Source organism: Rutidosis leptorrhynchoides, chromosome 4, assembly GCF_046630445.1.
Source record: "Rutidosis leptorrhynchoides isolate AG116_Rl617_1_P2 chromosome 4, CSIRO_AGI_Rlap_v1, whole genome shotgun sequence".
NCBI lineage: Eukaryota > Viridiplantae > Streptophyta > Magnoliopsida > Asterales > Asteraceae > Rutidosis > Rutidosis leptorrhynchoides.
The window spans coordinates 263,051,214-263,067,886 of NC_092336.1; the positions used below are offsets into that span (position 1 = coordinate 263,051,214).

Genomic DNA, 16,673 nt, shown 5'->3' on the forward strand with positions numbered 1-16,673 from the left:
AATGTTTCCAACATGTTAAACAATCAAACTTGTTAAGACTTGATTAATTGAAATAGGTTTCATATAGACAATTGACCACCCAAGTTGACCGGTGATTCACGAACGTTAAAACTTGTAAAAAACTATATGATGAAATATATATGGTTATATATATATTTAACATGATATTATGATAAGTAAACATATCATTAATTATATTAACAATGAACTACATATGTAAAAACAAGACTACTAACTTAATGATTTTGAAACGAGACATATATGTAACGTTTATCGTTGTAACGACATTTAATGTATATATATCATATTAAGAGATATTCGTACATCATAATATCATGATAATATAATAATTTAAAATCTCTTTTGTTATTATAAACATTGGGTTAACAACATTTAACAAGATCATTAACCTAAAGGTTTCAAAACAACACTTACATGTAACGACTAACGATGACTTAACGACTCAGTTAAAATGTATATACATGTAGTGTTTTAATATGTATTTATACACTTTTGAAAGACTTCAATACACTTATCAAAATACTTCTACTTAACAAAAATGCTTACAATTACATTCTCGTTCAGTTTCATCAACAATTCTACTCGTATGCACCCGTATTCGTACTCGTACAATACACAGCTTTTAGATGTATGTACTATTGGTATATACACTCCAATGATCAGCTCTTAGCAGCCCATGTGAGTCACCTAACACATGTGGGAACTATCATTTGGCAACTAGCATGAAATATCTCATAAGATTACAAAAATATGAGTAATCATTCATGACTTATTTACATGAAAACAAAATTTCATATCCTTTATATCTAATCCATACACCAACGAACAAAAACACCTACAAACACTTTCATTCTTCAATTTTCTTCATCTAATTGAACTCTCTCAAGTTCTATCTTCAAGTTCTAAGTGTTCTTCATAAATTCCAAAAGTTCTAGTTTCATAAAATCAAGAATACTTTCAAGTTTGCTAGCTCACTTCCAATCTTGTAAGGTGATCATCAAATCTCAAGAAATCTTTGTTTCTTACAGTAGGTTATCATTCTAATACAAGGTAATAATCATATTCAAACTTTGGTTCAATTTCTATAACTATAACAATCTTATTTCAAGTGATGATCTTACTTGAACTTGTTTTCGTGTCATGATTTTGCTTCAAGAACTTTGAGCCATCCAAGGATCCATTGAAGCTAGATCCATTTTTCTCTTTTCCAGTAGGCTCATCCAAGGAACTTAAGGTAGTAATGATGTTCATAACATCATTCGATTCATACATATAAAGCTATCTTATTCGAAGGTTTAAACTTGTAATCACTAGAACATAGTTTAGTTAATTCTAAACTTGTTCGCAAACAAAAGTTAATCCTTCTAACTTGACTTTTAAAATCAACTAAACACATGTTCTATATCTATATGATATGCTAACTTAATGATTTAAAACCTGGAAACACGAAAAACACCGTAAAACCGGATTTACGCCGTTGTAGTAACACCGCGGGCTGTTTTGGGTTAGTTAATTAAAAACTATGATAAACTTTGATTTAAAAGTTGTTATTCTGAGAAAATGATTTTTATTATGAACATGAAACTATATCCAAAAATTATGGTTAAACTCAAAGTGGAAGTATGTTTTCTAAAATGGTCATCTAGACGTCGTTCTTTCGACTGAAATGACTACCTTTACAAAAATGACTTGTAACTTATTTTTCCGACTAGAAACCTATACTTTTTTTGTTTAGATTCATAAAATAGAGTTCAATATGAAACCATAGCAATTTGATTCACTCAAAACGGATTTAAAATGAAGAAGTTATGGGTAAAACAAGATTGGATAATTTTTCTCATTTTAGCTACGTGAAAATTGGTAACAAATCTATTCCAACCATAACTTAATCAACTTGTATTATATATTATGTAATCTTGAGATACCATAGACACGTATACAATGTTTCGACCTATCATGTCGACACATCTATATATATTTCGGAACAACCATAGACACTCTATATGTGAATGTTGGAGTTAGCTATACAGGGTTGAGGTTGATTCCAAAATATATATAGTTTGAGTTGTGATCAATACTGAGATACGTATACACTGGGTCGTGGATTGATTCAAGATAATATTTATCGATTTATTTCTGTACATCTAACTGTGGACAACTAGTTGTAGGTTACTAACGAGGACAGCTGACTTAATAAACTTAAAACATCAAAATATATTAAAAGTGTTGTAAATATATTTTGAACATACTTTGATATATATGTATATATTGTTATAGGTTCGTGAATCAACCAGTGGCCAAGTCTTACTTCCTGACGAAGTAAAAATCTGTGAAAGTGAGTTATAGTCCCACTTTTAAAATCTAATATTTTTGGGATGAGAATACATGCATGTTTTATAAATGATTTACAAAATAGACACAAGTACGTGAAACTACATTCTATGGTTGAATTAATGAAATCGAATATGCCCCTTTTTATTAAGTCTGGTAATCTAAAAATTAGGGAACAGACACCCTAATTGACGCGAATCCTAAAGATAGATCTATTGGGCCTAACAAACCCCATCCAAAGTACCGGATGCTTTAGTACTTCGAAATTTATATCATATCCGAAGGGTGTCCCGGAATGATGGGGATATTCTTATATATGCATCTTGTTATTGTCGGTTACCAGGTGTTCACCATATGAATGATTTTTATCTCTATGTATGGGATGTGTATTGAAATATGAAATCTTGTGGTCTATTGTTACGATTTGATATATATAGGTTAAACCTATAACTCACCAACATTTTTGTTGACGTTTTAAGCATGTTTATTCTCAGGTGATTATTAAGAGCTTCCGCTGTCGCATACTTAAATAAGGACAAGATTTGGAGTCCATGCTTGTATGATATTGTGTAAAAACTGCATTCAAGAAACTTATTTTGTTGTAACATATTTGTATTGTAAACCATTATGTAATGGTCGTGTGTAAACAGGATATTTTAGATTATCATTATTTGATAATCTACGTAAAGCTTTTTAAACCTTTATTGATGAAATAAAGGTTATGGTTTGTTTAAAAATGAATGCAGTCTTTGAAAAACGTCTCATATAGAGGTCAAAACCTCGCAACGAAATCAATTAATATGGAACGTTTTTAATCAATAAGAACGGGACATTTCAGTTGGTATCCGAGCGTTGGTCTTAGAGAACCAGAAAATTTGCATTAGTGTGTCTTATCGAGTTTGTTAGGATGCATTAGTGAGTCTGGACTTCGACCGTGTTTTCTTTAAAAATGATTGCTTAACATTTTTGTTGGAAACTATATATTTTTAACATATGAATATTATGTGATATATTAATCTCTTAACGTGTTTGATATTATGTGATAGATGTCTACCTCTAGAACAAGTCCCATTGACTCACCTAATAATAATGAAGAGTCAAATGTAAATTGGAATGATTTGTGGACTGATTCACAAGTTCCCGAAGAGGAACCGGAAGAAGAGTCGGAACCGGAAGAAGAATCGGAACCGGAAGAAGAATCGGAACCGGATGAAGAAATAGAACCGGTGGGGGAAATAATAAAACGGTTAAGTAAAAGAAAATCCTCAACCAACCGACCAAAGTTAATTATGGTCAATGGTGTTTCCGCCAAGGAAGCAAAATATTGGGAGGATTACCAATTCTCCGATGAATCGGATTCCGACGAGAATTCCGATGATGTTATAGAAATTACCCCAACTGAATTTAAAAAGACAAAAGAAAATAATAAGGGAAAGGGCATAAAAATAGAGAAATCTAATTCCAACCCCGATGAACTTTATATGTATCGTCAACCCCCGAAGTCCTTAAGTTGTAACAATGACCCGGGAACCTCTAAACCACCAGGTTTTTCTAAACCAATGTGGACAACGATGGCTCGTATTAGGGGAACATCATATATCCCTAGAAACTTGGCAAAACGAACCAAAACCGAAGAAGAAGAAACGAGCGAGTCGAAATAAGATAGTTGTATTCGTGTGGTGTAATATATGGAATATAGTGTTCTTATGCTTTATGATATATGTAAAAATTGCTTGTATTAATAAGTATTTTTTTATGAATCTAACTCTTGTCTATTTTACAGTTTAAAAACACAAAATGGATAGACAACCCAATATTTTAAGAGACCTACCCGGAGACATGATTGATGAAATCTTGTCTAGAGTCGGCCAGAATTCTTCGGCACAACTATTTAAGGCGAGATCAGTTTGTAAGACATTCGAAGAACGTTCCAAGAATGTCTTGGTTTATAAGAGACTTTCGTTTGAAAGATGGGGGATATCACATTGGGAAACCCATAAGTTACGATGTGTTTACTTTGACGCATATATTGCGGGGAACCCAAATGCTATTTTACGCAACGGGTTAAGAAATTATTTTGACTCAATATATCCGAATATTGGACTTCGTGATTTAGAAAAAGCGGCTAACATGCAACATAAAGAAGCATGTTATGCTTACGGATTAGTAATGTTCGCTTCTCACCAAAGTGAGAACAAGAACATCGGGCTACAACTATTAAACAAAACGTTTCCACAAGTGACGGAGTCGGTAATTGGGGTAAGAAATGAGGTTTTTAGATTATTACGGGACTGTTGGACATTACGTAACCCTCGTCCCTTTGATGACGTTACAACACGCTGTCTTATCAACGGCCATAACGGTTATGTTGCACAAGACCAAGGATGGGAAGTAGTCCTAGTAAAACCAGAATGCATGACTTGTTTCTGGACGTATGAATTACATGTCTTTATTGCCTTTGCTGAACGACTTGTGTACTAGCTAGAATTGTCTTCACAACTATCTTGTATCAAAGTTATTGTGTGCTATATTTCATGCTTTATGTAAAATAAGCGGTATTGTAAGTTTGTAAAATATTGTATAAAAGTTTGAACGCGAAATATTATTATAATCAGTTTTTCATATAGAATTGTAGTAGTTGAATTGTATATTAGCTACTAAGTATGAACTTAACGGGTAGGTACTACCCGAATTTAAACTTATAAAACGCTAATATGAAGAAAAAGCTTTTATAAATGAGTTCATATTATGCTACGAAATACTATTAACTACTCTTAATATTCTGTATGATTAACTTGTTCCATTTAACTATTTTGAAGGAAATGGCACCGACTACTCGACACACCGTGAATATGAATGAAGAGGAATTCCGTACTTTCCTAGCTTCAAACATAGCCGCAGTACAGGCTGCGCTACATACCAACAATAACCTTGGATCTAGCAGTACAGGAAATCGTGTAGGATGCACCTACAAAGAATTCACTGCCTGCAAACCTTTGGAATTTGATGGAACCGAAGGACCGATCGGATTGAAACGGTGGACCGAGAAGGTTGAATCGGTGTTTGCCATAAGTAAGTGTACTGAAGAGGACAAAGTGAAGTACGCTACGCATACCTTCACAGGTTCTGCGTTAACATGGTGGAATACCTATCTAGAGCAAGTGGGACAAGATGATGCGTACGCACTACCGTGGTCAGCATTCAAGCACTTGATGAACGAGAAGTACCGTCCCAGAACCGAGGTCAATAAGCTCAAGACAGAACTTAGAGGGTTACGAACCCAAGGATTTGATATTACCACGTACGAAAGACGATTCACAGAATTGTGCCTATTGTGTCCGGGAGCATTCGAAGATGAGGAAGAGAAGATCGACGCGTTTGTGAAAGGATTACCGGAAAGAATCCAAGAAGATATAAGTTCACACGAGCCCGCCTCCATACAACAGGCATGTAGAATGGCTCACAAACTAGTGAACCAGATTGAAGAAAGAATTAAAGAACAGACTGCTGAAGAGGCCAATGTGAAGCAAGTCAAAAGAAAGTGGGAGGAAAACGGTGATAAGAATCACCAATACAACAACAACAGCAATTACAACAATAATCGCAACAATTATCCCAACAATCGCAACATCAATCGCAACTACAACAAACGGCCCAACAACAACAACAACAACAACAACAGCAACTACAACAATCATCCCAACAACAATAATAACCGCAACAACAACAACAATCAGAAGTAACTATGCCAAAGGTGTGAAAAGAATCACTCGGGGTTCTGCACCAAATTTTGCAACAAGTGTAAAAGAAATGGTCATAGCGCGGCGAAGTGTGAGGTCTACGGACCAGGGGTTAATAGAACGAAAGGAACAAATGGTGTCGGAACGAGTAATGGCGGAGCAAGTAGTGTCGGAGCAAGTTATGCCAATGTAGTTTGTTATAAATGTGGAAAACCAGGCCACATTATTAGAAATTGCCCGAACCAGGAGAACACGAATGGACAAGGCCGTGGAAGAGTTTTCAATATTAATGCGGTAGAGGCACAGGAAGACCCGGAGCTTGTTACGGGTACGTTTCTTATTGACAATAAATCTGCTTACGTTTTATTTGATTCGGGTGCGGATAGAAGCTATATGAGTAGAGATTTTTGTGCTAAATTAAGTTGTCCATTGACGCCTTTGGATAGTAAATTTTTACTCGAATTAGCAAATGGTAAATTAATTTCAGCAGATAATATATGTCGGAATCGAGAAATTAAACTGGTTAGCGAAACATTTAAGATTGATTTGATACCAGTAGAGTTAGGGAGTTTTGATGTGATAATCGGTATGGACTGGTTGAAAGAAGTGAAAGCGGAGATCGTTTGTTACAAAAATGCAATTCGCATTATACGAGAAAAAGGAAAACCCTTAATGGTGTACGGAGAAAAGGGCAACACGAAGCTACATCTTATTAGTAATTTGAAGGCACAAAAACTAATAAGAAAAGGTTGCTATGCTGTTCTAGCACACGTCGAGAAAGTACAAACTGAAGAAAAGAGCATCAATGATGTTCCCATTGCAAAAGAATTTCCCGATGTATTTCCGAAAGAATTACCGGGATTACCCCCACATCGATCCGTTGAATTTCAAATAGATCTTGTACCAGGAGCTGCACCAATAGCTAGTGCTCCTTACAGACTCGCACCCAGCGAGATGAAAGAACTGCAAAGCCAATTACAAGAACTTTTAGAGCGTGGTTTCATTCGACCAAGCACATCACCGTGGGGAGCTCCTATTTTGTTTGTCAAGAAGAAAGATGGTACATTCAGGTTGTGTATCAACTACCGAGAGTTGAACAAACTTACCATCAAGAACCGCTACCCACTACCGAGAATCGACGACTTATTTGATCAACTACAAGGCTCGTCTGTTTATTCAAAGATTGACTTACGTTCCGGGTATCATCAAATGCGGGTGAAAGAAGATGATATTCCAAAGACTGCTTTCAGAACACGTTACGGTCATTACGAGTTTATGGTCATGCCGTTTGGTTTAACTAATGCACCAGCTGTGTTCATGGACCTTATGAACCGAGTGTGTGGACCATACCTTGACAAGTTTGTCATTGTTTTCATTGATGACATACTTATTTACTCAAAGAATGACCAAGAACACGGTGAACATTTGAGAAAGGTGTTAGAAGTATTGAGGAAGGAAGAATTGTACGCTAAGTTTTCAAAGTGTGCATTTTGGTTGGAAGAAGTTCAATTCCTCGGTCACATAGTGAACAAAGAAGGTATTAAGGTGGATCCGGCAAAGATAGAAACTGTTGAAAAGTGGGAAACCCCGAAAACTCCGAAACACATACGCCAGTTTTTAGGACTAGCTGGTTACTACAGAAGGTTCATCCAAGACTTTTCCAGAATAGCAAAACCCTTGACTGCATTAACGCATAAAGGGAAGAAATTTGAATGGAATGATGAACAAGAGAAAGCGTTTCAGTTATTGAAGAAAAAGCTAACTACGGCACCTATATTGTTATTGCCTGAAGGGAATGATGATTTTGTGATTTATTGTGACGCATCAAAGCAAGGTCTCGGTTGTGTATTAATGCAACGAACGAAGGTGATTGCTTATGCGTCTAGACAATTGAAGATTCACGAACAAAATTATACGACGCATGATTTGGAATTAGGCGCGGTTGTTTTTGCATTAAAGACTTGGAGGCACTACTTATATGGGGTCAAAAGTATTATATATACCGATCACAAAAGTCTTCAACACATATTTAATCAGAAACAACTGAATATGAGGCAGCGTAGGTGGATTGAATTATTGAATGATTACGATTTTGAGATTCGTTACCACCCGGGGAAGGCAAATGTGGTAGCCGATGCCTTGAGCAGGAAGGATAGAGAACCCATTCGAGTAAAATCTATGAATATAATGATTCATAATAACATTTCTACTCAAATAAAGGAGGCGCAACAAGGAGTTTTAAAAGAGGGAAATTTAAAGGATGAAATACCCAAAGGATCGGAGAAGCATCTTAATATTCGGGAAGACGGAACCCGGTATAGGGCTGAAAGGATTTGGGTACCAAAATTTGGAGATATGAGAGAAATGGTACTTAGAGAAGCTCATAAAACCAGATACTCAATACATCCTGGAACGGGGAAGATGTACAAGGATCCCAAGAAACATTTTTGGTGGCCGGGTATGAAAGCCGATGTTGCTAAATACGTAGGAGAATGTTTGACGTGTTCTAAGGTCAAAGCTGAGCATCAGAAACCATCAGGTCTACTTCAACAACCCGAAATCCCAGAATGGAAATGGGAAAACATTACCATGGATTTCATCACTAAATTGCCAAGGACTGCAAGTGGTTTTGATACTATTTGGGTAATAGTTGATCGTCTCACCAAATCAGCACACTTCCTACCAATAAGAGAAGATGACAAGATGGAGAAGTTAGCACGACTGTATTTGAAGGAAGTCGTCTCCAGACATGGAATACCAATCTCTATTATCTCTGATAGGGATGGCAGATTTATTTCAAGATTCTGGCAGACATTACAGCAAGCATTAGGAACTCGTCTAGACATGAGTACTGCCTATCATCCACAAACTGATGGGCAGAGCGAAAGGACGATACAAACGCTTGAAGACATGCTACGAGCATGTGTTATTGATTTCGGAAACAGTTGGGATCGACATCTACCGTTAGCAGAATTTTCCTACAACAACAGCTACCATTCAAGCATTGAGATGGCGCCGTTTGAAGCACTTTATGGTAGAAAGTGCAGGTCTCCGATTTGTTGGAGTGAAGTGGGGGATAGACAGATTACGGGTCCAGAGATTATACAAGAAACTACCGAGAAGATCATCCAAATTCAACAACGGTTGAAAACCGCCCAAAGTCGACAAAAGAGCTACGCTGACATTAAAAGAAAAGATATAGAATTTGAAATTGGAGAGATGGTCATGCTTAAAGTTGCACCTTGGAAAGGCGTTGTTCGATTTGGTAAACGAGGGAAATTAAATCCAAGGTATATTGGACCATTCAAGATTATTGATCGTGTCGGACCAGTAGCTTACCGACTTGAGTTACCTCAACAACTCGCGGCTGTACATAACACTTTCCACGTCTCGAATTTGAAGAAATGTTTTTCTAAAGAAGATCTCACTATTCCGTTAGATGAAATCCAAATCAACGAAAAACTTCAATTCATCGAAGAACCAGTCGAAATAATGGATCGTGAGGTTAAAAGACTTAAGCAAAACAAGATACCAATTGTTAAGGTTCGATGGAATGCTCGTAGAGGACCCGAGTTCACCTGGGAGCGTGAAGATCAGATGAAGAAGAAATACCCGCATCTATTTCCAGAAGATTCGTCAACACCTTCAACAGCTTAAAATTTCGGGACGAAATTTATTTAACGGGTAGGTACTGTAGTGACCCGAACTTTTCCATGTTTATATATATTAATTGAGATTTATGTTTACATGATTAAATGTTTCCAACATGTTAAACAATCAAACTTGTTAAGACTTGATTAATTGAAATAGGTTTCATATAGACAATTGACCACCCAAGTTGACCGGTGATTCACGAACGTTAAAACTTGTAAAAAACTATATGATGAAATATATATGGTTATATATATAGTTAACATGATATTATGATAAGTAAACATATCATTAATTATATTAACAATGAACTACATATGTAAAAACAAGACTACTAACTTAATGATTTTGAAACGAGACATATATGTAACGTTTATCGTTGTAACGACATTTAATGTATATATATCATATTAAGAGATATTCGTACATCATAATATCATGATAATATAATAATTTAAAATCTCTTTTGTTATTATAAACATTGGGTTAACAACATTTAACAAGATCGTTAACCTAAAGGTTTCAAAACAACACTTACATGTAACGACTAACGATGACTTAACGACTCAGTTAAAATGTATATACATGTAGTGTTTTAATATGTATTTATACACTTTTGAAAGACTTCAATACACTTATCAAAATACTTCTACTTAACAAAAATGCTTACAATTACATTCTCGTTCAGTTTCATCAACAATTCTACTCGTATGCACCCGTATTCGTACTCGTACAATACACAGCTTTTAGATGTATGTACTATTGGTATATACACTCCAATGATCAGCTCTTAGCAGCCCATGTGAGTCACCTAACACATGTGGGAACTATCATTTGGCAACTAGCATGAAATATCTCATAAGATTACAAAAATATGAGTAATCATTCATGACTTATTTACATGAAAACAAAATTTCATATCCTTTATATCTAATCCATACACCAACGACCAAAAACACCTACAAACACTTTCATTCTTCAATTTTCTTCATCTAATTGAACTCTCTCAAGTTCTATCTTCAAGTTCTAAGTGTTCTTCATAAATTCCAAAAGTTCAAGTTTCATAAAATCAAGAATACTTTCAAGTTTGCTAGCTCACTTCCAATCTTGTAAGGTGATCATCCAATCTCAAGAAATCTTTGTTTCTTACAGTAGGTTATCATTCTAATACAAGGTAATAATCATATTCAAACTTTGGTTCAATTTCTATAACTATAACAATCTTATTTCAAGTGATGATCTTACTTGAACTTGTTTTCGTGTCATGATTTTGCTTCAAGAACTTTGAGCCATCCAAGGATCCATTGAAGCTAGATCCATTTTTCTCTTTTCCAGTAGGTTCATCCAAGGAACTTAAGGTAGTAATGATGTTCATAACATCATTCGATTCATACATATAAAGCTATCTTATTCGAAGGTTTAAACTTGTAATCACTAGAACATAGTTTAGTTAATTCTAAACTTGTTCGCAAACAAAAGTTAATCCTTCTAACTTGACTTTTAAAATCAACTAAACACATGTTCTATATCTATATGATATGCTAACTTAATGATTTAAAACCTGGAAACACGAAAAACACCGTAAAACCGGATTTACGCCGTCGTAGTAACACCGCGGGCTGTTTTGGGTTAGTTAATTAAAAACTATGATAAACTTTGATTTAAAAGTTGTTATTCTGAGAAAATGATTTTCATTATGAACATGAAACTATATCCAAAAATTATGGTTAAACTCAAAGTGGAAGTATGTTTTCTAAAATGGTCATCTAGACGTCGTTCTTTCGACTGAAATGACTACCTTTACAAAAATGACTTGTAACTTATTTTTCCGACTAGAAACCTATACTTTTTTTGTTTAGATTCATAAAATAGAGTTCAATATGAAACCATAGCAATTTGATTCACTCAAAACGGATTTAAAATGAAGAAGTTATGGGTAAAACAAGATTGGATAATTTTTCTCATTTTAGCTACGTGAAAATTGGTAACAAATCTATTCCAACCATAACTTAATCAACTTGTATTATATATTATGTAATCTTGAGATACCATAGACACGTATACAATGTTTCGACCTATCATGTCGACACATCTATATATATTTCGGAACAACCATAGACACTCTATATGTGAATGTTGGAGTTAGCTATACAGGGTTGAGGTTGATTCCAAAATATATATAGTTTGAGTTGTGATCAATACTGAGATACGTATACACTGGGTCGTGGATTGATTCAAGATAATATTTATCGATTTATTTCTGTACATCTAACTGTGGACAACTAGTTGTAGGTTACTAACGAGGACAGCTGACTTAATAAACTTAAAACATCAAAATATATTAAAAGTGTTGTAAATATATTTTGAACATACTTTGATATATATGTATATATTGTTATAGGTTCGTGAATCAACCAGTGGCCAAGTCTTACTTCCCGACGAAGTAAAAATCTGTGAAAGTGAGTTATAGTCCCACTTTTAAAATCTAATATTTTTGGGATGAGAATACATGCAGGTTTTATAAATGATTTACAAAATAGACACAAGTACGTGAAACTACATTCTATGGTTGAATTAATGAAATCGAATATGCCCCTTTTTATTAAGTCTGGTAATCTAAAAATTAGGGAACAGACACCCTAATTGACGCGAATCCTAAAGATAGATCTATTGGGCCTAACAAACCCCATCCAAAGTACCGGATGCTTTAGTACTTCGAAATTTATATCATATCCGAAGGGTGTCCCGGAATGATGGGGATATTCTTATATATGCATCTTGTTATTGTCGGTTACCAGGTGTTCACCATATGAATGATTTTTATCTCTATGTATGGGATGTGTATTGAAATATGAAATCTTGTGGTCTATTGTTACGATTTGATATATATAGGTTAAACCTATAACTCACCAACATTTTTGTTGACGTTTTAAGCATGTTTATTCTCAGGTGATTATTAAGAGCTTCCGCTGTCGCATACTTAAATAAGGACAAGATTTGGAGTCCATGCTTGTATGATATTGTGTAAAAACTGCATTCAAGAAACTTATTTTGTTGTAACATATTTGTATTGTAAACCATTATGTAATGGTCGTGTGTAAACAGGATATTTTAGATTATCATTATTTGATAATCTACGTAAAGCTTTTTAAACCTTTATTGATGAAATAAAGGTTATGGTTTGTTTAAAAATGAATGCAGTCTTTGAAAAACGTCTCATATAGAGGTCAAAACCTCGCAACGAAATCAATTAATATGGAACGTTTTTAATCAATAAGAACGGGACATTTCATTCAACATAGGTTAACACACTTGATTCATAATGTCCATGAATGCTGCAGGCGCATTCGTAAGACCAAAAGGCATCACAACAAACTCAAAATACCCATATAGCGTTTGAAACACCGTCTTCTCAATATCTTCCTCATGAATCCGCATTTGATGATAACCGGATCGCAAATCAATCTTAGAGAAATAGCACGCACCTTGAAGTTGATCAAAACTCTACTTGCCTTACAGGTGGAACACCCGGTAACTCATCAAGAAAAACATCTTCAAATTCATTAGCAATAGGAATAGATTTAATAGAAGGTGGCTTATCACGAGTATCAACCAGATGGGCTAGATAAGCCATACCTCCACTTGATACGAGTCGACGCGCACGAGCATAAGTACAAAGAGTCATGGGACGTCTTCGAGCTTTACCGTACACGACTAGCTCTCCCCCACTTGGGGTTCTTACCCTTACAAATTTCTCATGACACGCAAGCTTAGCCCTATTATGATTGAGCCAATCCATACCCACGACAACATAAAATTCATCCAAGGTAAGAGGAACCAAGTCAATATCAAACTTCTCGGTTCCAAAATCAATAACACAATTTCTATGCACCCCATTAGGGCTGAATCTGCTCCAGATCATGATTAAATTAGGCTATCTAGAGGCAATGCTGCTCACTCCCTCTCCATTCCAAAAGCTAAGGATAATATGGGCTATGAGTCCATTATTAAGTATCAGAGGCAATTACCAATTGCCAGATCTGTCATCGGTGTTCCCTTACGATTCTATCCTTCCTGTCTGGGCAAATTCTAGTACATAACGACGCTTGCCACCACCAATGAGTGTGTTCCATGTATTCGAGGCATGAGACTAAAACCCTAACCTATTCCATCATTGTAGACGCCATTAGACGAGCTCTTCAATTTCCAGGTGGACTATTTGTTGACTCACCAACTAGTGATGAGTTTAGGAGGGAGGTGTTGGAGTTTATAAACTATGTTGGTGAAGTTGCTCATAGCCCGTTAAGGAAAAACATGCCACCTCTGTGGTATTACTTCTTTGGAGTACCGACTCAATGCATGAGTCAAAAATCTGGTAGTTTTTACCAGTGTTCTGATTTCGAGCTAAAGATTGGTCATGGGCTGATCTTCAATAGAAACATCAACTTTGTTGCTGAAATCTTCATGAGGTTAAGGGAAATAGTGGTTGCACCAGCTAGAAGTCAATTGATTCCTTTCCCAAGGTTTTTAAGACTTGTGTTTGAAAATGAATTGGGTGATGGCTACACATATTGGTCCATCACCAGCAATGCTCCAGTACCTAGCTGCTAAGAGTGGAGCTATCCCATTGACTGCCTCTAGTCATGCCCCAGCTGAGGGGGAGGGATCTCAGCGTAAGCCAGCTACCACAACTTAAACAGCCACCGTCACAGAAACTGGTAAAGCAGTAGTTGTATTAGAATCTAATGCTCTCTGATTATAAAGAACAACCCTAGTCTTATTTACTGACTACCCGCTTCTAGTTTTGGAAACTGTTGCTCATCCATTTCTTGGTAATAGGCAAATCTAAACGCTCAAAAGCTAGCTCCAAGCATGCCAAATGGGAGAAAGCACCAGTCTCAACTGCTATTCCTGAAAAAGGAGATGGCTATGGAATCTGGTGCGTCTCTAGAACAAACAGCAGAAATCTCTATCATAATTAAAAATCTTTTATCTGCTGACTTAAATGCTGAAAGTGGAGTTAAAGTTATGTCCTTTGCTCCCAAGCTAGCTTGTTTTAAAACTAGTGTTAAGAGGAATAGCAACCCATATACCTCTAACCAGGCACTTCCACATCTTTCAAAATTGTACTTCAAAATATATCCTCTGCTTATAGTACAACCAGTAGAGAACACACTTGACCCCCAAAGCAGACTTGAGCTGGCTCCTCATCGTGTTGAACCAGCTCAGGCTATGGTATACCCTAGTTGCAACTTGGATCATGATAAGTGATATGACCAAAACAGACCGTTCTATTTATGCGGTGTCGTTAGATTGAAAAACGTTAGAATCACTTACCAAAGGAGAGTAATGGTTTTATTATTTATATTTAGCTGGGTTTCCTAGATATAGTTCACCTACTTGTATTCCTTTTAATGAGTAAGTGGTAAATATAACTCATGTTTGTATTTTTGTATGTTTCCTCAGTAACGTGGGATAAAAGTGCCTAAATAGTTAACCCTAGTGACAAGTAGTGAATGATTAGGATTAACTAAAGTAATACAAACTATAAAGATATACATGGATATGTATGAAGAATGGAATACTGATGGGGAACTATTACAAGAGTTTAACCTCCTAAAATAAACATTAAACCTCAATCAACTTGGCTATGAACCTAATTGACTTGTCACTAAGAGTTTAGGATTTGAAGATTCTGGCTAAGACGGATATCCTTACTCCCAATGTTAACCTTAGAAGGTTTAAATGACCTTATGGAAAGAATCCAAGGTAGATGATTAAAGTGGTATATCCCTAAAGGAAAGTCTCAGCTTTTCTTAATCCTAGTTGGTCTAACTACAGTAATATTCCACCACTTAATACTAAGCTATGCCTTAACATTAACATATGTGCAATCTTAGATATTCTAAGGTGCTGCTAATTGGATTAGAGGTCTCTCCTTTGTGATCACTTACTCAACCCCGGATGATCTTACAACATCTCAAGAACGTTGCTTCTGACGTGAATCAAGATTCTGAGCAAGCCAGTGTTCACTGAACTCTATATTGCCTAATTTAATCACAACCTAAATAGGCATCTCTTCTCTGACGAATAAATGGTTATTTGTACGTAGGTATGATATTGGCTAAAAAGTTACGTTTTTACCCCCGATATTAGCCCCATTTATAATAAAGTAATTGAAATTATCATCTAAATAAACATTTATTTTCTTCATTTGGTATATTATGTCATTACGAAGGCTATGTTTCAAGAATCCCTTAAAACGGAAGAAAAACGAGGAAAAACGAGCAAAACCGGCTACGACGATTAACTCGCATTTAAATAACTTATTCTATAATTTTTGGAAAAGTTTATTTACTTAATCTCATGTTTTAGGATATTTAATTACGAACGTGTGGGTGCAAGAATCGTCAGAATCGGAGCTAAAACGAAGATTCCAGAGCGAAAACGGTGAAAGACTAGAAATCAAGTTACGATCCAGTGAATTCAGCAAACCAGGGCAGGCCAAACGGCTTGCCAAATGGCCTGCCACTATGGCAAATGGCCTGCCATACAGGTCAAGCAAACGGGCACATCAAATGGGAAAGGCTGGCAAACGGCCCCTGCAAACGGCTTGCCAAACAGCTTGTCAGCCGTTTGCAGGTAAAAATTGGAAAATTCTAGAATGTGCTTGCTCTCCAAGTTATACTTGCTCTCCAAGGTCACCTTGGTCACCAAGCCTATTTACTTACCACTTTGCCATCAAGCCTTTCCTATAAATAGGTGGAACATCCCACCATTTCAACACACACCATTCTTCACTTCTCTCTCTAAATATCTCTCTATAGTCGCTCTCTAGTGATCTATGGGAGATTAGTTCTCGGTCAAGGTTAGAAGCTATGGAACCACTATAAGTCTAGTACATGGTGGATAACTAAGGGATTTATTGGG

The 16,673-nt window shown here is 35.9% G+C and overlaps 1 protein-coding gene across 1 annotated transcript; it reads right to left on the reverse strand.

The window, feature by feature from the left end:
* Positions 1-13,239: 13,239 nt before the first annotated feature.
* On the reverse strand, positions 13,240-13,665 carry LOC139841593 (uncharacterized). Its single transcript, XM_071831807.1, has one exon. The coding sequence runs from the start codon at positions 13,663-13,665 to the stop codon at positions 13,240-13,242; it is 426 nt and encodes a 141-aa protein (XP_071687908.1).
* Between the last annotated feature and the right edge of the window lie 3,008 nt (positions 13,666-16,673).

Excerpts from the sequence above, each read along its gene's own strand:
- LOC139841593 (XM_071831807.1), bottom strand. The coding sequence starts at position 13,665 with ATGATCTGGAGCAGATTCAGCCCTAATGGGGTGCATAGAAATTGTGTT.